This window comes from Rhinolophus sinicus, linkage group LG04 (genome assembly GCF_036562045.2).
Source record: "Rhinolophus sinicus isolate RSC01 linkage group LG04, ASM3656204v1, whole genome shotgun sequence".
In the NCBI taxonomy this organism is placed as follows: domain Eukaryota; kingdom Metazoa; phylum Chordata; class Mammalia; order Chiroptera; family Rhinolophidae; genus Rhinolophus; species Rhinolophus sinicus.
Window position 1 is genome coordinate 107,802,501 of NC_133754.1, and position 23,111 is coordinate 107,825,611.

Consider the following 23,111-nt stretch of genomic DNA (forward strand, 5'->3'; position numbering starts at 1 on the left):
TTACTCTCTATTGCTGAGCACCCGTGGCTTTGTCCAGAGTGGGCGACTCACCGCGTAGCTCGAGCCTGATGAAGTCTGTGATCCCCAAATTCTCTATGAACACCCCAGAAGAAGCTGTCGTCTTAAAAAAGAAAGATACATCAGCGCTAAGCTCTTCTCGGAATGTAGGGAAATGCAGGTATGAAGTCTCAGTATTGAAGGAAGCAGAATTCCAAAATGACTCTGTTTATAAAAATTTAAAAAAAGACAGTGAAATAAAGAAACAAAATAAAATTATATTTTATATTCCGACTTTTTTTTTTTTTTTTTTTCATTAAATGCATTAATTATCTATGTAAACCTTCATTTTGGTTTTTTTCTGAACATGTAGCCATGACATGTATGTCCAAGTAGTGATTCTTTCAAGGATTAAGATTCCGGACATGGCTGCAACTGAGTGAAGGGATAATCACTTGGGAAATGGCCTGTGTTTTGTTTTAAGAACAATATTACTTCTTAACTTATCATAGAGTAAAATTGACTTTGGGGGGTGAATTTTAATCCATGCACTGATTTGTGTAACCAGCAAAATCAGGATAAAGGACATTTCCATCACCCCAAACACTCCCTCCTGCTATTGTGTTCCAGTCACACCCTCCCCCTACCTTAAGCCCAGGCAGCCATGATCTAGTCTATCTGTATAGCTTCCCCTTTTCAAACGTCACATAAATGGAGTCATGCAGTACGTGTAACCTTTTGAGATTGGCTTCCTTCACTCAGCATAAAGCCTCTGAGACTCATTCAAGTCCATTCCATTGTACTGTACTATTCCATCATGTGATGCACCAGTTTATTTGTCCACATTTAAGAATACTATGGTTGTTTCCAGATTTGATCAATCACAAATAGAGCTGCTATAAACATTAGTGTAAAGGTTTTTGTGTGAAGGTAGATTTTCATTTCTCTAGGGTAAATACTCAGGAGAATTCAACGTCTCAGGATCATATGGTATAAGGTGTGATAAAAAAATATGGGGAATGTTTAAATTAAAAAAAATTTTATTACAGTAAAAGACATGCTGCCATTAATCTCCCTCAAAATACTCCCTCTCACTTTGCACACTTATCCCATCGTTCTTGCCACTTTCTGAAGCAGTTCTGGAAGTCCTCTTTCGTGTCTTTAGTTGTGCTGTCTTGGCTGCCTTGATGTCCTGAATCGATTCAAAATGTTTACCTTTCATGGTCATTTTGACTGGGAAAGAGCCATAAGTTGCACAGTGCCAGATGTGGTGAATAAGGTGGATGAGGACACACTTATATTTTTATTTGACAGAAATTACCGTACCAGAAGCAATGTGTGAAACCGAGCGTTGTCATGATGGAGGACAAAGTAAAGACATTCATGAAAGAGGACTTCAGAACTGCTTCAGAAAGTGGCAAGAACTATGGGATAAGTGTATTCGAAACAAGGGGACGTATTTTGAGGGGGCTTAATGACAATGTGTCTTTTAGTATAATAATTTTTTTATTTAAACATTCACTATTTTTAGATCACACCTCATAAGTATATGTTTAACCTTATAAAACTGCCAGTTTTCCAGTGTGGCTATGCCATTTTTAATTTCCATTGTCAATGTATAAGAGATCCAGGTTGTGTCATATCTTCACCAGAACATGGTATTGTTAGTATTTTTTTTTTTTTAGCAATTTAAATTGGTGTGATGGTTTTAATTTGCCTTCCCTATCAGCTGATGAACATCTTTTCATGTACTTATTTGCCATTCTTATATCCTCTTTCATGAAGTATCTGTTCAATTTGGGGAGAACTGACATCTTTCCTATGTTAAGTCTTCCAATCTATAAATACAGTATCTCTCTCCATTTATTTAGACTTTTTGATTTTTTTCTTCAGCATTTAGTAGTTTTTAGTTCACAGATCCTCTACATGTTTTTGTTAGATGTATGCCTAAGTATTACATTTTTGGAGCTGTTAAAAATGATACTGTCTTGTAAATTTTGGTTTCCAATTGTGCATTGCTAGCATTTATGATTGATTTGTCTGTATTGACCTTGTATTCTGCAATCTTATTGAGTTCACTTATTAGTTCTAGTCCTTTTTTTTTTTTTTTTTGGTAGATTCCTTGAGATTTTCCGGGTAGACAATCATACATACCATGTTTCCCCGAAAATAAGACCTAGCCAGACCAATAGCTCTACTGGGTCTTTTGGAGCAAAAATTAATATAAAACTGGGTATTATATTATATTATATTATATTATATTATATTATATTAATTATATTATACCCGGTCTTATATTATATTAAAATAAGACCAGGTCTTATATTAATTTTTGCTCCAAAAGACTCATCAGAACTGATGGTCCGGCTAGGTCTTATTTTGGGTGAAATACGGTGTTTCTGTGAATAGAGTTTTCTTTCTTGTTTTCCAAGCTGTATGCACTTAATTTCCTTTCTTACATTTTTGCACTGGCTAGGACTTCCAGTATGATAGAAGTGGTAAAATTGGATATTCTTATCTTGTTACCAATTTTAGGGGGGGAGCACAGTTTTTCACCAACAATTATGTTGGTAGCTGTTTTGCATATATACCCTTTATTAGGCAGAGGAAGTTCTCTTTTATTCCTAGTTTGCTAAAAATTTTTATTGTGTATGCTATTATAATATAAATTATGTTGAATTTGGTATAATAATTCAAATTATCATGTTCATATCGATGCAGAAAAAAGCATGTGACATGATTTTTCTTCTTTAGAATCTTAATATGTTTGATTACACTGATTGATTTTCAAATACTGAATCAGCCTGGGATAAACCCCAGTTGATGATTCTTTTAAATGTTCCTGGATTATTTACTAATGCTTTGTTGAGGATTTTTGCATCTCATGATGACATTATCTGTAGTTATTATTTTTTATTTTGCACTTTCTTTGTTTCATTAGGGTATTTGGGCATTACTGGCCTCATAAAATGTTGGAAATAATTTCCTCTTCTATTTTCTGGAAGAGATTGTGTAGATATGGTGTTATTTCTTCTTTTGTAGAATTCACCAGTGATATCATCGTGGTCTGGATATATTTTTTTGGAAGATTTTAAGTAAAAATTCAATTCCATTAATATTTTTAAGTCTATTCCAATTGTCTGTTTCATTTTGTGTGAGTTTCGAAATTTGGTGGTTTTCAAGGAATTTGCCCATTTCATCTAAGTTGTAGAATTCATGTGTGTAAAGGTGTTTGTAGTATATCCTTATTGTACTCTTGATGTCTGTGGGGTCTGTAGTGACTTTCATTCCTCATGTTGGTAATTTTTATCTTCTCTCTTTTTTAAAGTTTAGCAGTTTTATTGACTTTAAAAAAAAGAATCGTTTTTGTTTTTTTAATCTCTATTGTGTTTTGCTTTTAATTGAATGGATTTCTGTTCTGTTCTTATTTTTATTATGTCCTTCCTTTTGCTTGCTTTAAGTTTGTTTTTCTCTTCTTTTTCTGGTTTCCTTTGGTGAAAGCTTGAATTATTGAATTGAGATATTTTTCTTTCATAATGTAAGCATTTAGTATTCCTCTAAGCACTGCTATAACTGCATCCCACAGTATATGTTTTATTTTCATTTTCATTCAATTCAGTATACTTTATAGTACTTGTTGAAACCTTGACTCATGTATTATTTGTTTGGTGTTTAATTTCTAAGTGTTTTGAGAATTTCTCACTACATTTGTTATTTTTAGTTTAATTCAGTTATGTCAGAGAATGTATTTTGTATGATTTGAATTATTTAATATTTGTTAAAGTTTGTTTTATGACACAGGATATGCTGTATCTAGGTTAAAGATCCTGGGCCTTTGAAAAAAGTGTATATTCTACTTTTGGTAGAGTGTTCTATAAATGTCAACTAAATTCAGTTGGTTTGTGGTGATAATTAGGTTTTCTATATCCTTGCTGATTTTCCCTCTATTAGTCCCACAGGTTAATGAGAAGAGTATTTAATTCTCTTATTATAATTATGGATTTGTCTATTTCTCCTTTATATCCTGTCAGTTATTGCTTTATGTATTTTGAAGCTCAGTTACTAGCATACACATTTAAGATTTTTGTCTTCTTGACCCCTTTTTGTATCAATTTTTTTTTTTGCTTTCAAGCAAAGATTTTAATTTAGAAACTCCAGCTTTCTTTCAATTAGTGTTTGTGTAGTATATCTTTTTTTCCATCCTTTTAACTTATTATGTCATTATATTTGATGTAAGTTTCTCGTAGACAGCATATAGTTGAGTCATTACAATGTATCTTTTAGTTTGCTTAGACCATTTACATTAAATGCAAATGTTGACACAATGAATTTAGATCATGTTATAATTTTTTTCATGTTTGTTCTAATTTTTGTTCTTCTGTTTCCCCTTTTCTGTCTCCTTTTACTTAAACATTTTTTAGTATTCTATTTTTATTTGTCTATAGTGGTTTCTTTATTGGCTGTCCTAGGGATTATAATATATATACTTAATTCTTTACAGTCTTCTTAGAGTCTGTCTTTACCACTTCAAGTGGTTTGTAAAACCTTACCATCAATTTCATCCTTTTAGCCAGTCCCCTTTGTGTTGTTGCCACATGTATTACATCTATGTAAATTAAAAACCATATGAGATAATGTTGTATTTTTCTCTTTCAACCCTGAAATATATTTAAAATAACTCAATAAAAGAATGGTATTGTAATGCAGCAATTCATCTCCCACTACCCGCACAAGAACACAGGACACGGTGAGGCCAAAAAGGAACATCAATGGAGCCATGGATAGGGGGTTCATACCACTATATTCTCGATGGCAGCTTGTCAAGACACAAAAGCAAACATCCTCCAGCACCCCAGCAAGGGGTCTTCCTGCACCCCTGTCTCGCTGGCGGACAGGTGAGACACAGGAAACAGGATCAACACGATACACAATTCACAATCTTCACTTGCTAACTGCAATCTGCTTGCTAACCACACTTGCTAGCCACAATTGCACTTGCTAGCTTAGCCACGGCAGTTATATTAGTGGCTAATGGCTAACTGGTTACAGCTGATGGCTAACTGGTGACAGCTGATGGCCAACTAGTCACAGTTGATGGCCATCTACTACCCAAGCCAGCACTTTTCCACGTGAGGTTGAGAGCCTGGAAACTGCTCTCTGGGACTCTATCCCTACACGCCACCCCTCCAGAGTCTTGCCTCACACCCTACGGAACCAGCATCTTTTGCGAGGGGCCTTGTTCCAGGAACCCAGCTCACAAGAAATAGTTTCAGTCCAGTTCAAGTAAAGTCCCAGGGGGTGTCCCTCTATGTCCACCTACTTTCTGGGTATAGCCAGGGTTTCTCAGGGTACGGCCAGTCTTTCTGGGCACAGCCAGACTTCCTGGGTACAGCCAGAGTTCTCAGGGTACCACCAGACTTTCTGGGCACAGCCAGACTTCCTGGGCACAGCCAGGTTTCTCAGGGTACTGTGCTGGAACAATAGTGGCTCACATTCAAGGTGCTTACATACTCTCAATGGTGGCCGGTTCAGATACAAAAAGGAACTATCTGCCAGCACCCCAACAAGGGGTCTTCCTGCACCAGTCTCGTGGCCGGGCGAGACACAGGAAGTAAACAACTGCCAGCACCCCAACAAGGGGTTTTCCTGCACCACAGTCTTGCTGGCAGCCCGATGAGACACAGGAAGCAAACATCCGCCAGTTCCACTACATGGTGGTACGTTCCCAAGCAAAGAGTCCAGCGGTCCATCAAATCAGGGATGGAAGGCAATTTCCCATAGTCCACAGTCATTCGCCAAGGCTGTGCTTTGGCCTCACAACGTGTGCCCTCTGCAGGGCGAGGGCTCCAAGTCCTCCCCAACCCGGGGGTGAGGGATGACCTTGACCTCACCCGCATCTTCCACCAAGGACTCAGCAAGTGTTTCCTCCTGGGACAACAATTCCTGCACCTGGGCTGCCTCAGCAGGCAGTTCCCAGCCCACACGGCTGCAACGACCTTCACTTTCTTCTGCCTATGCTGGTTGGGGAACCGTCCACATCTTCCCACCCCTCCACAGGGGTCCAACTCCTGAGAACAGTGGCCACTGGGCACCATGTCCTCCTGCCCAGAGTCAGACATCATTCTTACCTGGCTGGAATCCTGCTTGCTGCGCCAAGTGTCCGAGTGGGTGGTGGCCATGGTATAAGATGTCCACAACTCTAGGAGCCCATGGCAACAGCAGACTACCAAAAGGCAGGTGACTCTCGCCATGGCCAAGAGGATGGTATGCCATCCGGAGGCTTGAGAGAACAACTAATTTATCGAGGGGTCATGTTTCTCCCGGGTAAATTGCGTTTCCTATTCCCAGTGCTGGTTGAGACCCTGTAATGCAGGGACTCAGCTCCTGCTCCCCCTGGCACAAGACCGCAGGATAAGGCGATGCCAAAAAGGAACACCAACAGAGCCACGGATAGGGATTCGTACCACTATATTCTTGATGGCAGCTGGTTGAGACACAAAAGCAAACATGCACCAGTACCCCAATGAGGGGTCTTCCTGCACCCCAGTCTTGCTGGGGGCTGGGCGAGACACAGGAAGTAGGATTAACATGATCCGGAATCCACAATCCGCACTTGCTAACCATACTTGCTAGCCTCAGTCCGCACTTGCTAGCTTAGCTACAGCAGTTATATTAGTGGCTAATGGCTAACTGGTTACAGCTGATGGCCAACTAGTCACAGCTGATGGCCATCTACTACCAGAGTCAGCACTTTTCCATGTGAGGTCAAGAGCCTGGAAACTGCTCTCTGGGATTCCGTCCCTATAGGTATATTATATTTACTCAAATATTTACCATGTCTAATGCTGATTTTTTATTCCTGATGTCCCAAATTTCCTTCTGCTAATTTTCCTTCTGTTGGAAAAACCTCCTTTAGAAATTCTGTTAAAGCATACTTTCTGGTAATGAATGCTTTCAATTTTCCTTCATCTGAGAATTTCTTTATGTAACTTTTATTCCTGAAGGATATTTTTGCTGAATATAGAATTTTGGACTGGCAATTCTTTACTTTCAGCATTTGAGAAATGTTTTGCCACTTCCTATAGCCGGTACATTTCTGATGAGAAATTCACTGTCATTTAAATTGGTGTTCCCCTATAGATAATGCATCATATTCTCTCTGGCTGATTTCAAAATTTTTCTCACTGTCTTTAGTTTACAGAAGTTTGATAATGATGTATCTGGACATGAATTTCTTTAAGTTTATCCTGTCTCAGGTTCATTCAACTTTCATTTGTCTTTTGCCAAACTTGGAAACTTTCCTACATAAACACTCATAATTGCAAGGAGGCATTAATGAACAGGTACATTAGACAGGTTCGGTCCTCTCATTTTCTCATTATCTTACCAATTTTAGACATCTTAGTATGCAGCAAAGTGCTTTATACTAGTAGGTAAATATTAAATGTTTGCTGACCAGGTGACAATATTTCAGTTGATTCCATGACTTCACAGCAGTAATCTGAATTAGATACTATAGAAGAGACACATAATCCAGAGGCAATATATTTTTCTCAATTAAGATGACAATATACACTTATTTTATAAATTAATATACCCCTCATGAAATATAGATTATCAAGAGAGACAGCGTTCTTGTGAACCCACGCAGCTAAATTTCTCATGAAACATTGATCTGCATTTATTGTCAGGACTCAAGATGCTTCCTCCTGCCACTACTTACTGTCCCCCCAGCAGAGCAGAGGCCCCAGTGTATAGGCTGCTTCAGAATGTGGTCGGCCTGCGTCTGTCATCACAACTCGAGTGACCGGCAGGTGCTTCTTACAGGAGAGGACGACTGTGTCACTGGTCCTAGAACACAAACACAACCACCTTTACCTTCCTCCAAATAACATACAGAGAAGTAACAGTCTTTTATTGCAATTCAAGTAGTATTAAGCTAAATTTGTAAATGCCTAACAGCAGGGAAATCAAACGGCTCATCTGAACATTTACAGATATAGAAATGTATTTAATGAGGTCGTCTGAGGACCAGAGGCCATTGTCCATCTCCCTGTCCACAGAGTAGAAAACTGGCAGGTCCCAAATTCGGTCATGGGCACACGCTTGCGATTACATTTTCAAGGTGATTAAGCACTCACTGCTCTTTCCATTTTAGCCCCCGTGTAATACTTAAAAGCAGAACTTACAATGGAAGAGCAACCCGCCTTGAAAAAACACCTGACTGACAAGAGTTCGATTTTCAATTGTCAGAATTTTTGTTACTAAAGGTTCAGAAATGCCTATCATGGTTATTAGGCATTTCCTTACTTGTTGATGCCATAAATTTAAAAACAAAGACAAAGCAAAATGTTGATTCAAAACCAAGATGTAAGTGTGACACGATGCATTCTTAACATTAGTGTGTGGGTAATGCATGGAGAGGTGCTGTGTCGGTGACTGTCACCATCCATTCATGCGACTAATGTGTACTGCACATCTTCTATTTGCGAGGCCCTGTGTTTTGGGGATGTGGACATAAAAGCCACCATCGATGTCCCCAGGAAACCTAGTGGACATTATAAATAATAACAATAGCAACAATAAGAATATCACCATGTAAGTGATATTTGGGGAAGCATTAATGTTTGTGGTTGCAAGACAACAAGGACTGGATGAGGGGCCAGAGGACTGGGTGGTAAGCTGGCTGCACCCCAATGTCTTCTCTAGACAAAGTAAGGAGATTTTCTACACTTTAAAAGCTGTTCATATTTTTTTCTTGTATACTTCAATTACATGTGAACTTTTGATTTATGGACAAATAATAGTTTGTCTAATTTATCATTCTGACGACCTGTACCGGTGTAGAACCTTGTTAGTTTTAATTCCTAACAATTACAAAGCCACCACTGACTCCTTCATGTGTAAGTCGAAGCATTAGAATCTGCTGTTTTTGCAGGTCAAAAAAATCGCAATTTCATAGGTTTCAGACTAATAGCTTTGCTGCCTCAAAAACCTGCATAACCTAATAGTTAACCATTACAATCCTGTTTAGGCATTAAAATGTTCTTTTACAGTGGAAATTTTTTAATTATTAAGATTTTTATTTTGTTTAAAAATTTTGACACAGTGACTGGCAGTGCATATGGTAAGATATGGAGTACATATCTTGAAAGTTAAACAACAATGTTTTTGAATTAGGTTGTTTACAAAAATCAGACTAAATAAAACAACCTGGGTTTATCTGGGTAAGCCCCTGTGATCCCTGCAGATGGAGTTACACAGGCAGGTCACCCCAATGACATAACACCTGGTTTTGCTGGGAATGGCTGTCACAAACCAGAGGGTGCCACTGGATTATGGGAAGCCAGTCTGGGTATTAATTTTGTTATAAATGTGGGGATAATGCACAAAATTAATTCCTGGTATTAAATATCGATAAATGTTACAAATAAGTACTTTAATTCATGTGATTGCTATTTTGGTAGAATACCCTAGAAGAAAAATGTCAGTGCATTACTTAACTGAAGATTCTTGAATTTCAAAGAACAATTTAAAAGCTACACTTTTTAATGTAGTGAAAAACTACACTTTAATTCTGTTTTTATCACTTGACAGTGCAAATAGAGCCTGAAAGCACTGAAGGAAAATCATTAATTCATGTTGTGTGTATGAAGTCATATGTTATAATAGAGTCTTTTCCATTTTGTTGTTTGCAAAGTGCCTTCCTGAATCTGAGGGAATTTTAAGCAATTCGTATTTAAAAGTTTTTTATTAATACCAGCCATTCCCAACTGCCCACACTTTTACATAAGATATTATTAATTGCCATGGCCACCAGGTTCATTCTGAACTGCCTAATCTATAGTCATATCTCAGTTTTTTTCTCGCTTCTTTATTTTTCCCCCCAAATTTGTAAACATTGAATATCTAGACATGATAATTTCTCATAAGTTTTAAACTTTCAGTAAGAGAACTTCCAAATCACCTCCTTTTTGTTTTAGTCCCTAGTGCTCTAGAAATTATTCTTACTGTTCATTTTCAGTAGTCGTGTTTGAGATATAACAGAGCTTTGAGTTGTTGAGAAAGCTACAGGGTAGAAATATTGGGTCAACTTTCATGTCTTATAATTGTTCGGTAGAAAAAGGGACTGGTGACAACACAATTATCATCACCCAGAATTCCATGTTTTGAAAACGCTTGGGCTCTCTGTTGGGTTCCGCTGTGCTTTTGCTTATCTCATTGGCAAACCCAGGCTGTATTAATTACTGCAGCATCTTCAGTCTGGTAAGGCTGGTCCCCACTCCTTGTTTCCCTCTTCAGAATTGTCTGAGACACTCATGGGTTTTCTTTGTAGACAATCACATTCTCTATGAATAATGCAATCTTTATTTCCTTGTTTTCATTTTTTTTGTTTTGAATTGCCATATATATTATCATTCTATTATTCATTTCCAACGCAATTGCATTATAATCAGAGAAACTGTCCGTGTGATAACTACTGTAAAACTTTGTTTTGCTTTATGGAACATAAGGGAAATCAGTTTGCAAAAATGTGCTATTGTGCTTGAGAAAAGTATGTATTCTATAATTTTATGTGTCTAACAAATCAAGCTGTCAGTTTTCATTTAAAAAATATCTATATCCTATTAATTTTTGTCTGCTTGGGTTACCAATTACTAACAGATGTATGTTTAAACATTTTCCTATCATGGTTGATTTGTGAGTTTCTTCTTTCAGTTCTGTCAATAATTTTCTATATACATTTTGAGTCATTTTTATTAGACGCATACAAGTTTAGGATTATTAGTGTTTTCCGGTGCAATTAAAAAGTGTCAGTATAATAATAGTAATCTTGTCCACATTAAGACTTTTAAAATTTACTTACTTTTTTGTATATTTTCCTGGTAAAATTTTTTTCTAGCATTTTATTTTCAATATTTCTAGGTATACAAACAAGATATACTTGGTTTTAATTCAACATGACATATCTGGATTTAAATGGATATTTTGTAGCATTTATTGTGCACGATTATTCATACATTTTGATCTTATTTCATACTTGTTGCTTCCTCTTCTTTTAAAAATCTTATTTGCTATCTTCTCTTGGATTAATTAAATTTTTAAAATCCCATTTTTTCTTTCTTTCCTCTATTGATTTGAATACTACATGCTCTGTTTCTATTCTTTTAGAAGTTACACTTAAAATTGTAATGCCTATACATTAAGCAATGTAATGCTAATAAATATTTACAAGTTTTAGATTTCAATGACATTTTCATTTCTGAACATTCTTTTAGTTCCTTTGTAAAGCACAATCGTTTTTGTTAATAGAATCAGATTTCTTACGTTTCAATTCCATATATAGTTATATGTTATTTGTGTCTGGTATTTACCTGTTTTATTTTTTAACCTCTGAGTTTATAAATTTCTTTCCTCAATATTCCTGCTTTCATCTGAGACTTTCTTTGTAAGATCACTTTCTTTCATTCTGAAAACTACTCTTAAAAATGTTTTTTTAAGACTTCTTGTGGAGTCTGCTGGTGGTAAATTTCTTCAGAATATGTTTGTCTGCATCTTCATTTTAACTCACTTTTGAAAACAGTGAACACTTAGAATTTGACAGTTGCTTTACTTTCACACCATGAAGGGAGTGTCCCGCCTGTGGGCGTAGATCCATGCTGTTGAGCAGAGGTCAGCTGTCTGTCTAGCTGTCTTTCTTTTTAAGAGTCTTCCCTTACTCTTTGCTCCTTTCAACGTTTTCTTTAGTGTTCTTTGATTTTACCATGTGTCAAGATATGGATTTATTTTAATTTATCCTGCATGTTATTCTAGTACTTTCTCAAATCTGGAAATTTCTCAGCTATGTGAATACTGCCTCTTCTTAATTATCTTCAATCTTCTCTTTTGAAACTTAGTCAGACACATGTTCAGTCTTCTCCACACCATTCCTCTATGTCACTACTTTCTTAGTTACCACTTTGTTTCTCTGTGCTCTATTCTGTCCTTTATTTACATGTATTTTTTCATTTCACCAATTTTCTGATCATTTGTGTCTATTATATGGTCCAACAAGTCTTAAATTTCAATGATAATGTTTTCATTTCTAAACTTTCATTTGGCTCTATTGTAAACCAGTCATCTCTGTTAGTAGTATATGACTGTTTTCCCATGTTTCAATGCCAATGTTTATTTTTCAGACAGCTCACATATTTATTTTATCTTATGTTTTTAATGTATCCATCATCTGTGATTTTTAGGCATCCAATCTGTCTTTGTGGTTTCTTCTGCCTCCACTTCTCTTCTGCAGTGTTGTATGTAACACTGGATTGTGAGCTCATGTTCGGTAGCATTTTATCTGTGGGAATCCTGTGAGGCCTGCACAAAAATATCATGTAATTCAACGATAAGCCATTGGTGCCTCCAACCTGTGGCCATGTGTACTTAATTCAAGGATCATCCAGGTCATGTAAATCTGGACGCTAAATCAGTGTGAGGGCAGGTCTGTAGACATGAGCTTTTAGGGAGCTATTTTTTTTTTTTTTTCTACCTAGAGTGCTAACTGGAAGATTCATCCTTTTTCACTTTTTCTTTGGGTTTGTAGCCTTTTGAGATCTCTAGTTCTATGGGTAGTTAGTTATATGTTCCATATATCCCCTTTCATGGACTCAAGGTCTTGTCTAGTTTTCTCTCTTTGGCCATTTAAAAACCCAACTAGAAATCAGGGGGGTCAGCAAACAGCCCTGGGTCAGCCTTGGGTGGTTTATCTTATTAACTGGGTTAAACTTAACTTTAAGAAGCCTGATACTTTACTTTCAGTGAATGGGAAACATTAATCTAGTATTCCTCTTTTGTCTTACTAGAAGAGTAAAATGGGTCTGATTATTTATTCATAGGTAAACAGAAATAGCCACCTTTATATTTTAGGCTTCAGGTTAAGTCCATCATACATGTCAAAGTTTATCCTTTTCACTTGCTAGGGAATACTTTATTCTTTTTATTATACTGTCTTGTCCAATGTCTACCTAAAGTACACAACTTAAGCAATAAAAAAATTACAGTTTGCACAGGGAAATTATATGGAAATCACCATTCATTCCGGTCAGCATCACAGTTGCAGTAATATTGAGAATCAATGCAGTTCCCCTCTAATCCACAAGTACACTTTTGAGCATCAGGCAGAGAACCTCCCCAGTAAGTGTGTGTTTCATTGGTTCTTCCAACCCACCAGCTCACTGGGGTTCCATCTGAAAGACAAGTATGAGAAAGGTGACATCTACTTTGGCCCCCACTACCTGCCTCCCCAATAGAGTTCCCTTACTCCCCTCTATTAAAACATAGAGAGGCTATTTTAGAAGTGAAGATATTTTAACTCTAAATAGGATATTTTTTAAAAGGACTTCCAACTGTGTAAATATATCTTAATAAGACTTGCATCATCACCATATATATTTTTTCCCTTATTAGAAAATGATCAAGTGGTCCCTCACTCATTCAGGCATGATATTTACATATTTCTCTTGAGGACTCCAATTATGTAATTTATTTGGAAATTACATTAAAAATTGTCATCAGAATAAAAACCACAGTAATTTATATACTGAATCTGAAATCTGTTTGAGATCCTAATAGGCCATTGAAAGAATTTAATGTTATTATGCAAAATATGGATTTCCTTCACTGTATTCATTAGCTAAATACACTGGTACTTCATAGCATGTCTAGACGTTTCTTGGAGATATGTGCTACTTTTTATACTGAATGGGTTAGCTCTGTATCTGGACACCAAAGCAATGGCCCCGAGAAGCCTCTTGCTGCCTGAGATGTGTCTCAGGCTCAGAACAACTGCGAGGTATCTCCAGCTCAGTTCTTCAGTGAAGCCCGTTGGTCTGCACAGCACACAGTCACGTGACTGCAGCGCCTCAGCTCTACAGGACTGCAGGGTTCTGCTAAAGGCTCGCTGAGGCCGGTTGTGGTTACAGCACCGCCGCCGGTGAGGAGGATCACAAAAGGCAGAGACCGAGGGTGGAGGGGAAACGGTTTCTGGTAAACAGGGAGGGAAGGAGGGGAACCTGAAGTGACATCCCATCAGTTAGCTCTGCGAAGATGCCTGTCCATTTCAGTGTGCTCCTTCAAACCCTTAGGATGGTCCCATCGGCACCCACCAAGAACCTGGAATATAGACCAGCCTCTCCCTAAATTACAAGGCCACTACTCTTATGGCTCTCAGTTCAATGAGACTTCTGCTTCCGCTGACAGCCCCTCAGCTTGTAAACACTTCGTGCATTCATTACCGCCCACAGCAAGCCCAGTGGGTGAGAAACACGCCACAAAATCAGTATCAACAGTCTTATGTTTTTTTAATGTGTTGAAAACACACTAAAACACATCTACCCAGGGTAGAAGATCTTTTAGCTCAAACATTTAATAGTTATTTTTCAAAATACCATTTTAAAAACATAATTATTCAACACATTCTTTCATAGATCGAAGAGCAAAGAAATCATTATACACAAATGCACAACTGTGTATTTACATCGGAATTTTTCATTTTCTCTATAGAATAAGAACCATCCATTGTCTTTAAAAGTAAAAATGCCTTTGACTCCAAGATTTCTCTGAGTAACCTAGAGAACTTGCGTAAAATATAATTCAGAATAACAGGAAGAATTAGAGGTTGGATTGGAAAGAAACCGAAGAGCTATCAATGACCAGGGTGCACGGCTGTGCCATCTCAATCATTTCAGCTGCTGGTTCACTGTCCTTCTCTCCAGCCACAATTACAATCCCAGTGACTTAGCATCCCCGGGATGGTGACGTAATTAATGGTTTCCCAGAATCAACATTGACTATTCTGTAACTTCCTCGTTGGCCACCCTTAATCATGTCCCCTGAAACTATAACATAGAAACCTTAAGGATACTGAAGGAAAAATGTTCCAGGACTCTGACAAGATCTTAGGCCCACGTGCTCTGTCCCAGCCCGCCTGAAAACCCAAGTGACCACACGGGCTGCGGCACTGAGGCCTGAGACTTGCTCTGTCTCCTGTGCTGATTAACATAACCTCAATTTCCTGACAACTTCTGCGAATTTAAATAGCAGAAAATTCTTGGGATAGAACTGAATTTTGACTGACATCCCCCAGTCTATCCCTATACAAATCTTAAGCTATTTGCTTCCACGCTGCAGTCACCTTGTACTGTTCTCACATTGCAACATTGTAATGAGGGCTCCAGGGGAAGGTATTATTTATTTTCACTCTCCACACCTGGGTAGGTAGCATCCACGCCCTACACACCCATTTTGTGTTTACTGATAATGCAGAGCAAATGAGTGCAACAATTTTAAGGTGTATTAGGCTATACTATTTGCCTGCCTCATCTCTCCCCTAACTAAGAGCTTCTGGAAATAGACAGGTCTGTATTAAATTTGTCTAAATTAAGTTTCTACTGAAAATTCTCCTGTAGCAGAATATAAGAAATGCAAATAACTTGAGCATGTGTAGACGAAGACGTCTGTTTTGTTTCTTTAGCAAGTATTCAACAAGTTTAAAAATCTTTTCTCTTTCTGCATTTTCCCCTAACGCCAATTGAAATCCTTTTTTGTTGGTGTTTCTGTTTCATATATTTATACCAAAGGGGTGACAGTGAGTAGTCGCTTGCAAATCAGTAGGTAGACACCTCCCCGTGATGTCCACATCCTGGAAAGGACTACATGCTGTACGTGTGAGTGGCTTTGGCTGGGGCTCACTGGGTAGTTTGTGTTCTGACTGTTAATGATCGGCCCCAAAACTGCTCTCCCTCTGTCTAGTCTTCCCTAGTTAGAGAACTCAACCCATACTGTTCCATAGCACTGCCTTTCTCGCCCAGAGGCAGCTTTCTCATTCTTCTGGGAACACACAATTTCAGTTCGGTGATCTATTGGGCAGCAATCAACTAAGTACATACTAAACCCTTGAGCACTAACTATAAATTCAATAAACTGGAGAGATGCAATTAAGTAGCATTTATAGATGCAATTTATAGATGTTGTCCAATTAAGTCCTGGTGAGGTTAGCTTTAAAGACACAGAGAGATGAAACAATTTCCCAAGTCACACAGCTGAGTGACAAGCTTGGAACTTGAACTCAGAGGACCCTGCCTACCGCCCTCTGCTCTCTCTACATCCTGATCAGAGAAGGGGCAGACCAGCCTGTAGGAAAGCAAGGAATTTCATGAAGGCAGTGGGGTTGCCCATTCTGACAAAATGAGTTATTTCAAAGAAAGAAAATACAAAAACTGAATGTTTAAGAGTAGATTAGATACAAAAATTGAACTATTCGCAGTTATGTTGTGCAAAAGCGCTGCATGATACCGCCATTGCTCCCTAGTTAATAATCACCCAAGACACAAGTGGCATTGAGTCTATGAAACAGAATCTCAGGGAATAATCTCCTGCAGATAACTACGCCATGAAGTCATTGGCACTCCCTCCTAAAAGGAAACAGAATGAAGGTGTAGCTGCCCTTCATGGTGGACGAGCACTGAGAGTCCAAAGGCCTTGAAAGAAGGCTTTCACTGCCCAGATGAGTCTGAGAAGAGACCTCAGGTCATTTACAGCTTTGAACAAAGAGCAACAGATATCGACCTTGCTCTTTGCTCCAAGGAAAAGCATCCTGTAATTTTCAGACCGTGGTTCATAGGGCACAGATTCTCAGGCACTTGTGCATGCCACTCTGACCTGTGAGGACTCCAGCCCTGAGGACAAGTTGCTCTGGGTACTCACCATGGTGACGGGTAAGCCTTGACTTCTTGGGGTGGAAAGCCAGCTCCTGTTGGCAGTGGTCCGCACGGTCAGTTATGGCCTGGAGCTGGTCCATGCTGGCCCTGTACTTGAAAACCACAGGAGGGAGGTTCTCTTCATTGGAGCCTTTGACCCTGGCCAAGTGGGAGCCATCGTGCTGCACTGAGGTCCATGTTGTGTCTTGTGGGCAGAAATGGGGTTGGGAAGGAGAAAGGAGATTGTGACTAGAATAATTAAAAATAAATATGGAAATCAGAATCATCTTCTATGTGAGTTAAGAATTTTATTTTGGCAGCTATCAGATCTCTTTGAGATTGGAATCAAAGCAAGTGAGATTCTTCCAATATTAAAGTAGAAATTCTGTTTATTGCAATTTGTATTACCCTGAATGTAGTTAACATTATCAGGGAGCCAATTTTTAAAATTATGTTATAATATTCAAAGTTATAAATAGATATTTTTGGCTGTTAAAAATGACTTTTATTGTGTGTATATTTATCTTTTTAATAAACATGTTCCTCACCTGCCTGAACATCTCTTTCTCTCATAATCACAGAAGTGTATAAAAAGAACATTTGAGGAACCAGCAGCCTACATGATCATGCAAAATAATAAAAATAAGTATTTTTGACAAAAATTGGATGATAGTGCATCAGCAACTCAGTCAGTGGCCAGTACTAAAAAACACAGTTCCTTGGAATATCTAATATAATTCCTGGCAGTGACCAGGACAAGCGTCTGCTGGCAAATTATGACATATGCCTGTTTCATTGATTACTATACTTTTAAAAGAGATTTTTAAAAGTTAATACACACTCCACATATTCATAACAGAAACAAACCCACAGATGACAACAAAAACACATCTTGATTTTTTTACCTTCTCCCATACACCTCCCATCATGAAGGTATAAAAGGTTTCACTGTACAAAACACCCATGGTTCAGTGGTTAAAAGGCGGACTTTGAGTTGCCCTAACTCAACTATGTTTATAACGTCAAGTCACATAACTTACTCTGTGATATGTATTTGGTAAAATGATCAGTATACATATAAACTTTCCAAATTTCAGAGGCAGGAAACAGTCACATGGAGTTTATTTTTATTATTTGAAATAGCTATTACATGGACAAGCTTCAAAATCAGAACAGTGCTCCCGGGAAGCCACTGAGGGGCTCCACTGGCCTCATCCCCTGTCCTGCTGGGGGTTTGGGCCTGGGAGCTATCTAACAGCCACACAGGTGCTCACAGACGCCTAACACATCCAATACACCCGGAGATCCAGGAGGAGAATCCAAGGGCCATGGAGAGAACTCTGGCTCAAAGCCTATGGAAAAGCATCACAAAATATGCAAAAACTAGCAAGAACAGGGACAAACTGTGAGTCAGCATGACTAATTCAGTTTCATAGTCAATTAGGAAAAAAGACAACAGATCCCCCCCTTTCTCTGCTCACTCAAGGGAGCTCTGAGTGTTCCTATAGCAACTTGAAGTCCATAGATTTTTTTTTTCCCCTTTAATCATGTTTTTACTAGACTTTTAATATTTCAATATTTTCCTGGAAAATTACCTAAATGGGCCTGGTGTTATTTTCTTGTAATTACATATTTCAATTCACCCTCGGGGTTTCTTCCATCAGAAGAAATAAGGGTAACAGGAGGCATGCAGAAGACTGTGTCAGGCTTGGGAGTTCATCGATTATAATGCCATTGTGTCCTTTATTTTCACGGTTTGTGGCACAAAGAAAAATGATATGCCCGAATAGCTCATATAGGCTACTGGTCAGTATGATAGATTTACAGTCTCACATCGTTAAAATGTAGTAATAGAAATTTTTTCAAGTGGAGAAAAGGGAAAGTTTAAAAAGAATCTCAAAACTGCCCTTCTGGAAAGAAGAATTTAAATGATTGCCCTTTCTAAAAATGTTATTTAAAAGACCCCAATAAAGAGACATTATTTTTCCCTAATTTCCACAACATATTACTTTCCTAGATTTCAAACTATTAGTGGGAAGGGACCTTTGAGATGCAACGTAGCCTTAGCTTTCAAGCATGAGGAGACAGACCCAGGAATTGAAGTGACCAGCATGATGAAAAGTACTTAACTGCTGTGTACTGTAGTCTGAAGCACAAATCAGATCTGAAGAAATTAATTGTAATAGTGGACAAATTTAACCAAGATTTGAACTGTCACTGAAGGGAACCACAGGAGAACACGTTGCTCCCACTCCCTGGAGCCTTGCATTTGCACAGAAAGGGAGACAGGCAGCGCCTAGCCCCCCACTTGCCCAGGCATGCGAACCTGCTCAAGTTAGCTGGTGGTTTGGTTTGGTAAGCAGGATAGAAGCAATAACTGTGACTCACCATATATGACACCCCCCTAGTTTCTGCTTATTTTGCCAAATTATACCCACTTTGCAATTTCCAACACTTCTTATACTGTATAATATGCTCTGAACTCTACAAGGAGTCTTTTATAGGAAGTCAGGTGGTTGGATGGAGAAAGAAACATTTTTTTTACACCTTCAGGTAAACAAATCCAAAGTACAACCACAACAGTTGTTTCCATCTCCCCAAGGAACAACAAAGAAAACAGACTTCATTATGAAAAGTCGGGTGCCCTTAGAGTTGGTGGGTCTATCCCATTTGACCTGGAAATTGATCTCAGGGAAAGTGAAGGCAAAATCCCTCTTCTCACAGATGCCTGTAACGAAGTCCATTCTGTGTCTAAACACCACCTCTTTTTGGAAATGAATGCAGTTGCCTGCATTTCTTCAGATGGAAAAGGGGTTGTATACATTCTGAAAAGACTGGGAAGCCAATATGTGAGATGATTTAACTCATTGCATTCTATCACCAGCTAAACAACTGGTCAAGAAGAAGAACTCAGGATGATAAATAAGGACGGATTGATAAAAACACTAGCAGCCATTCCTAGATCCACAACATAATCTGAATACTGCATTGCGCTTTTGAGAAGTCTAGTCCCAAAACACCTTCTCAGAACTTCTCCCACTGGGTTAATATTCAGAGAGAAGCGTTGTTAGAGCTGGCTGTCCTTTTTTTATCCAGTCCAACTCTCTAGCCAAACAGATAAGGAAATGGAAGTCTAGAGAAACTCACTTGCCCAACTTCACGAAACTGTAAAACTTGGCCACACATTTCTGAGCAACCTAGCCTGAGTTGCTGAGCTTTCTGAATAGGTCAAGTTCTCATGGGCTGCTGAGGTTGGCATCCTTCCCCCCGCCCTATGCATCTGAGCCCTCTCTTATATTTCAAATGAAAAACTCCAGGAGGAAACATAACTAGATCATTGGCATTTGTGTGCACATGGGGCTGGTAGTGGCCAAGGGCGCTGCTGTGAATGCCCAGTGGGTGCCCTGAGGAAGACGTGGTAAGCTCTTACCTGTCCCTGCCCAGATCTCGGAGGCATTGGGCTCTGCCATGTCATCTGTTTGTCAGAGCCAAAGGGGATTCCGTGTTTGTTTTACTGCGGAGCAGGGATGACAGCTCTGAGCAGACAGTCTCCAGGCCCTGGGAGGGGCCCCGAGGTAGCACTCACTCCTCACTGCCCCACACCTGTGAGTCTCTCCTGATCAATAGTGGGATTAGGCCTTCAAAAGGGATGCCCTTCTTGTCACAGTTTCTGGGGTGTTGGCTTACTTTCATATTTTCAACACAAGAAAACACTATGAGACACAACTAGATACCCCCAGGAGAAGGCAGCCCTCTTCCCCTGGAATTTTAGACGATGAGCTTTTCACTTAACAGGTCACACTGAATACACTTTTACGTGTCTTCTCAGTCACAGCACAGGCACCTGCTACTCCTCATGAAAGGACACTTACTCAACACCACTTATGTTCTACAGAGGCGACACATACGTGGGCTTCGTCCAGTGCTGGCACCTCCCACGTACATGCTCAGTCATCATGAGGTGTCACTAGTGTCTGCCTTGGCATTTCAGCATGACAGCAAAAAGGTTTCATCAGAGACAACACTATGTACACACTCATAGAATTAGACATGGACAGAGCACAGGGTCACAGTCAATAAGAGATTATGGGTTACAACCCATAATCTAAAAATTCTCTGAGCCTCCAATTCCATATTTGGTAAATGGGGCGAGAGGCCCAGGTCTCACTTAAAGCCTGAAAGCTCTTGTTCCAGCCATCTTCAAATGCTGAGGCAATTAGCCCCACAGGCTGCTGGCCTAGCTGCTCGCTCAAAGTCTGTATGTTTATTGTCCATCAAGACCTTCGCCATATCCATCTGTAAGGGCCGTGTGACAGACCAAAGGCCGGGAAAATGAACTTTCCCAAAGCATTTGTCTATTTTCCTCTTTGGGCGTAGTGACAGGACTTGTTCTAAAAGTTTTGCATCTACTGTTTTAGGAGCTGTAGGAGGCCCACCAGTGGAAGCAGGAAGGATTCTTTCCAGGCAAAACTGACTTAAAAGAGATGCAGGGTCCTGGTGTATGACAGTCATCAAAAAGCATCTTCTTCCTCTTTTTTCTTCTCTTTTCTTCTCTTTTCTTCCTTTTCTTTCCTTTTCTTTCATTTCCTATCCTTTTCTTTTCCTTTTCTCTTTTCTTTTCTTTCTTTTAGAATCCAAACATTTCTTTATGATAGAATTTTCTGTAAGAAAACTATTTTCAAATAAAAGTTGCCACACATGATAAATGTACAATCACGCCATGCTTACTGCTATCAGTTTTTTTAAATAAATTTATTGGGGTAACGGTTAGTAAAATTACGTAGAATTCAAGCATACAATTCTATAATACATTATCTATATATTACATTGTGTGTTTACCACCCAGAATAAGTTCTCCTTCCATCACCATATATTTGATCCCATTTACCCTCATCTACCCCTTCCTCCCCTCTTACCCTCTGGTAACCACTAAACTATTGTCTGTGTCTATGAGTTTTTGTCTCTCATTTGTTTGCCTTGTTCTTTGCTGCTTTCAGTTTTATATCCCACATATGAGTGAAATCATATGGTTCTCGTCTTTTTCTGCCTCACTTATTTTGCTTAGCATGATAATCTCAAGATCCATCCATGTTGTTTCAAATGGCACTATTTCATCTTTTCTTAAAACAGAGTAGTACGTAAGAAGCATAGTATTATGGGTCTAGTGGTACCTGTTCTACAGAGAATTAGAAAAAAGTAATAATGTGAGTTATATGTAAGGCAATTGGGCTGACTGCCATTGTTATGACATAATGCGGGAGGCCTGACAATTGCTGACATAGGAAAAGTTAAAGAAACACAGTTGCTTGGTTTGCAGAAGGGTGACTAACTCGGTGATAATACTCCTAAGTGAAAAGTGCTGGATTCCTGCCTTGCTGTGTCAATTAATCAGGATCTAAAGCTGTGTGTGTGGATGGTGGGGGGGCAGGGACAGGGGTGCAACAGACCAGTCCTTGGCCCCCAGTTGATCCCCATGGACCCGGAGTTGAGTCACTGCTCTGACCGCAATCCATCTCCTCCCACAACTGTTCTCATGTGATGTCTGAGAACCAGAGCTTCTGAAGCACACACTTATGAAAACAGAAAACAAGTATGCTGTACGTTCAGGTGGGCACATCAGCCTTCTCTCAGTGGGCAGAGCCACTGGGATTCAGTCCTTACCCTATCATCCAAGAAACTGTACTCTGTTTCTTTGGTTTAGAAAAGGGAATTGATCTGTTAGCAAATTTGTCCATTCATTCAAAATAGCTTACATACTTTTTTTTTTTTTTTTACTAAAGGTACTGGAATACATGCAAAATATGTCCTAGCATTACATTTTTGAAGGCTATTACCAAAGATATAATTGTAGCTATTGGTTGAGAATCTAATTATTTATATGTTTTTCCAAGTGTTATTATACATTATCTATATATTACATTGTGTTATTAAAATGAGTTGCCTTTGAACCAGTTTTCCATTCTAAAGTGGCTTTATAAATATGCACAACCAACCTCATGGCAGAGCCTGGACCACATGTTCACCTGTGATGATTAAAACAGTTTTCTTTTATTACAACCATAAACTGCAGACAATCAGGAAATCAGATCGCAGTTACTCCTCTGGGCAGAAAATGTAACTTCATCTCCGCCTTACCCACCTGCCAACAATCATCAACCAAACGGCTTCAGTCACTGAAACCTTAGTCATCCTGGAAAGTGCCAGTTGGGATCACTTTCACTTTTCTATAGATCTTGGAATTTTTCAGTGCATATGGAACCCTGCTCACAGGATTAATCCAAGACAAAATATAAGAAAATGTTCAACATGTCCTAGACTTCTGTGGTAATTAAGCACTGATAAAAGGGAAGCTATTACTGGGATGCCAGCGTCTTTATT

At 38.8% G+C, this 23,111-nt stretch overlaps 1 protein-coding gene across 2 annotated transcripts in view; it reads right to left on the bottom strand.

Moving 5' to 3' along the window:
* LOC109437996 (contactin-associated protein-like 3) overlaps nt 1-23,111 on the bottom strand; it is a 194,336-nt gene that overhangs the window by 31,519 nt on the left and 139,706 nt on the right. For both annotated transcript variants that reach the window (XM_019717554.2, XM_019717553.2), the window contains exons 13-16: nt 16,741-16,938; nt 13,067-13,223; nt 7,721-7,848; nt 52-222 (exon numbers count right to left, since the gene is read on the bottom strand). In XM_019717554.2, coding sequence (XP_019573113.2) covers nt 52-222; nt 7,721-7,848; nt 13,067-13,223; nt 16,741-16,938 — 654 coding nt within the window. The remainder of the gene's footprint in view (nt 1-51; nt 223-7,720; nt 7,849-13,066; nt 13,224-16,740; nt 16,939-23,111) is intronic.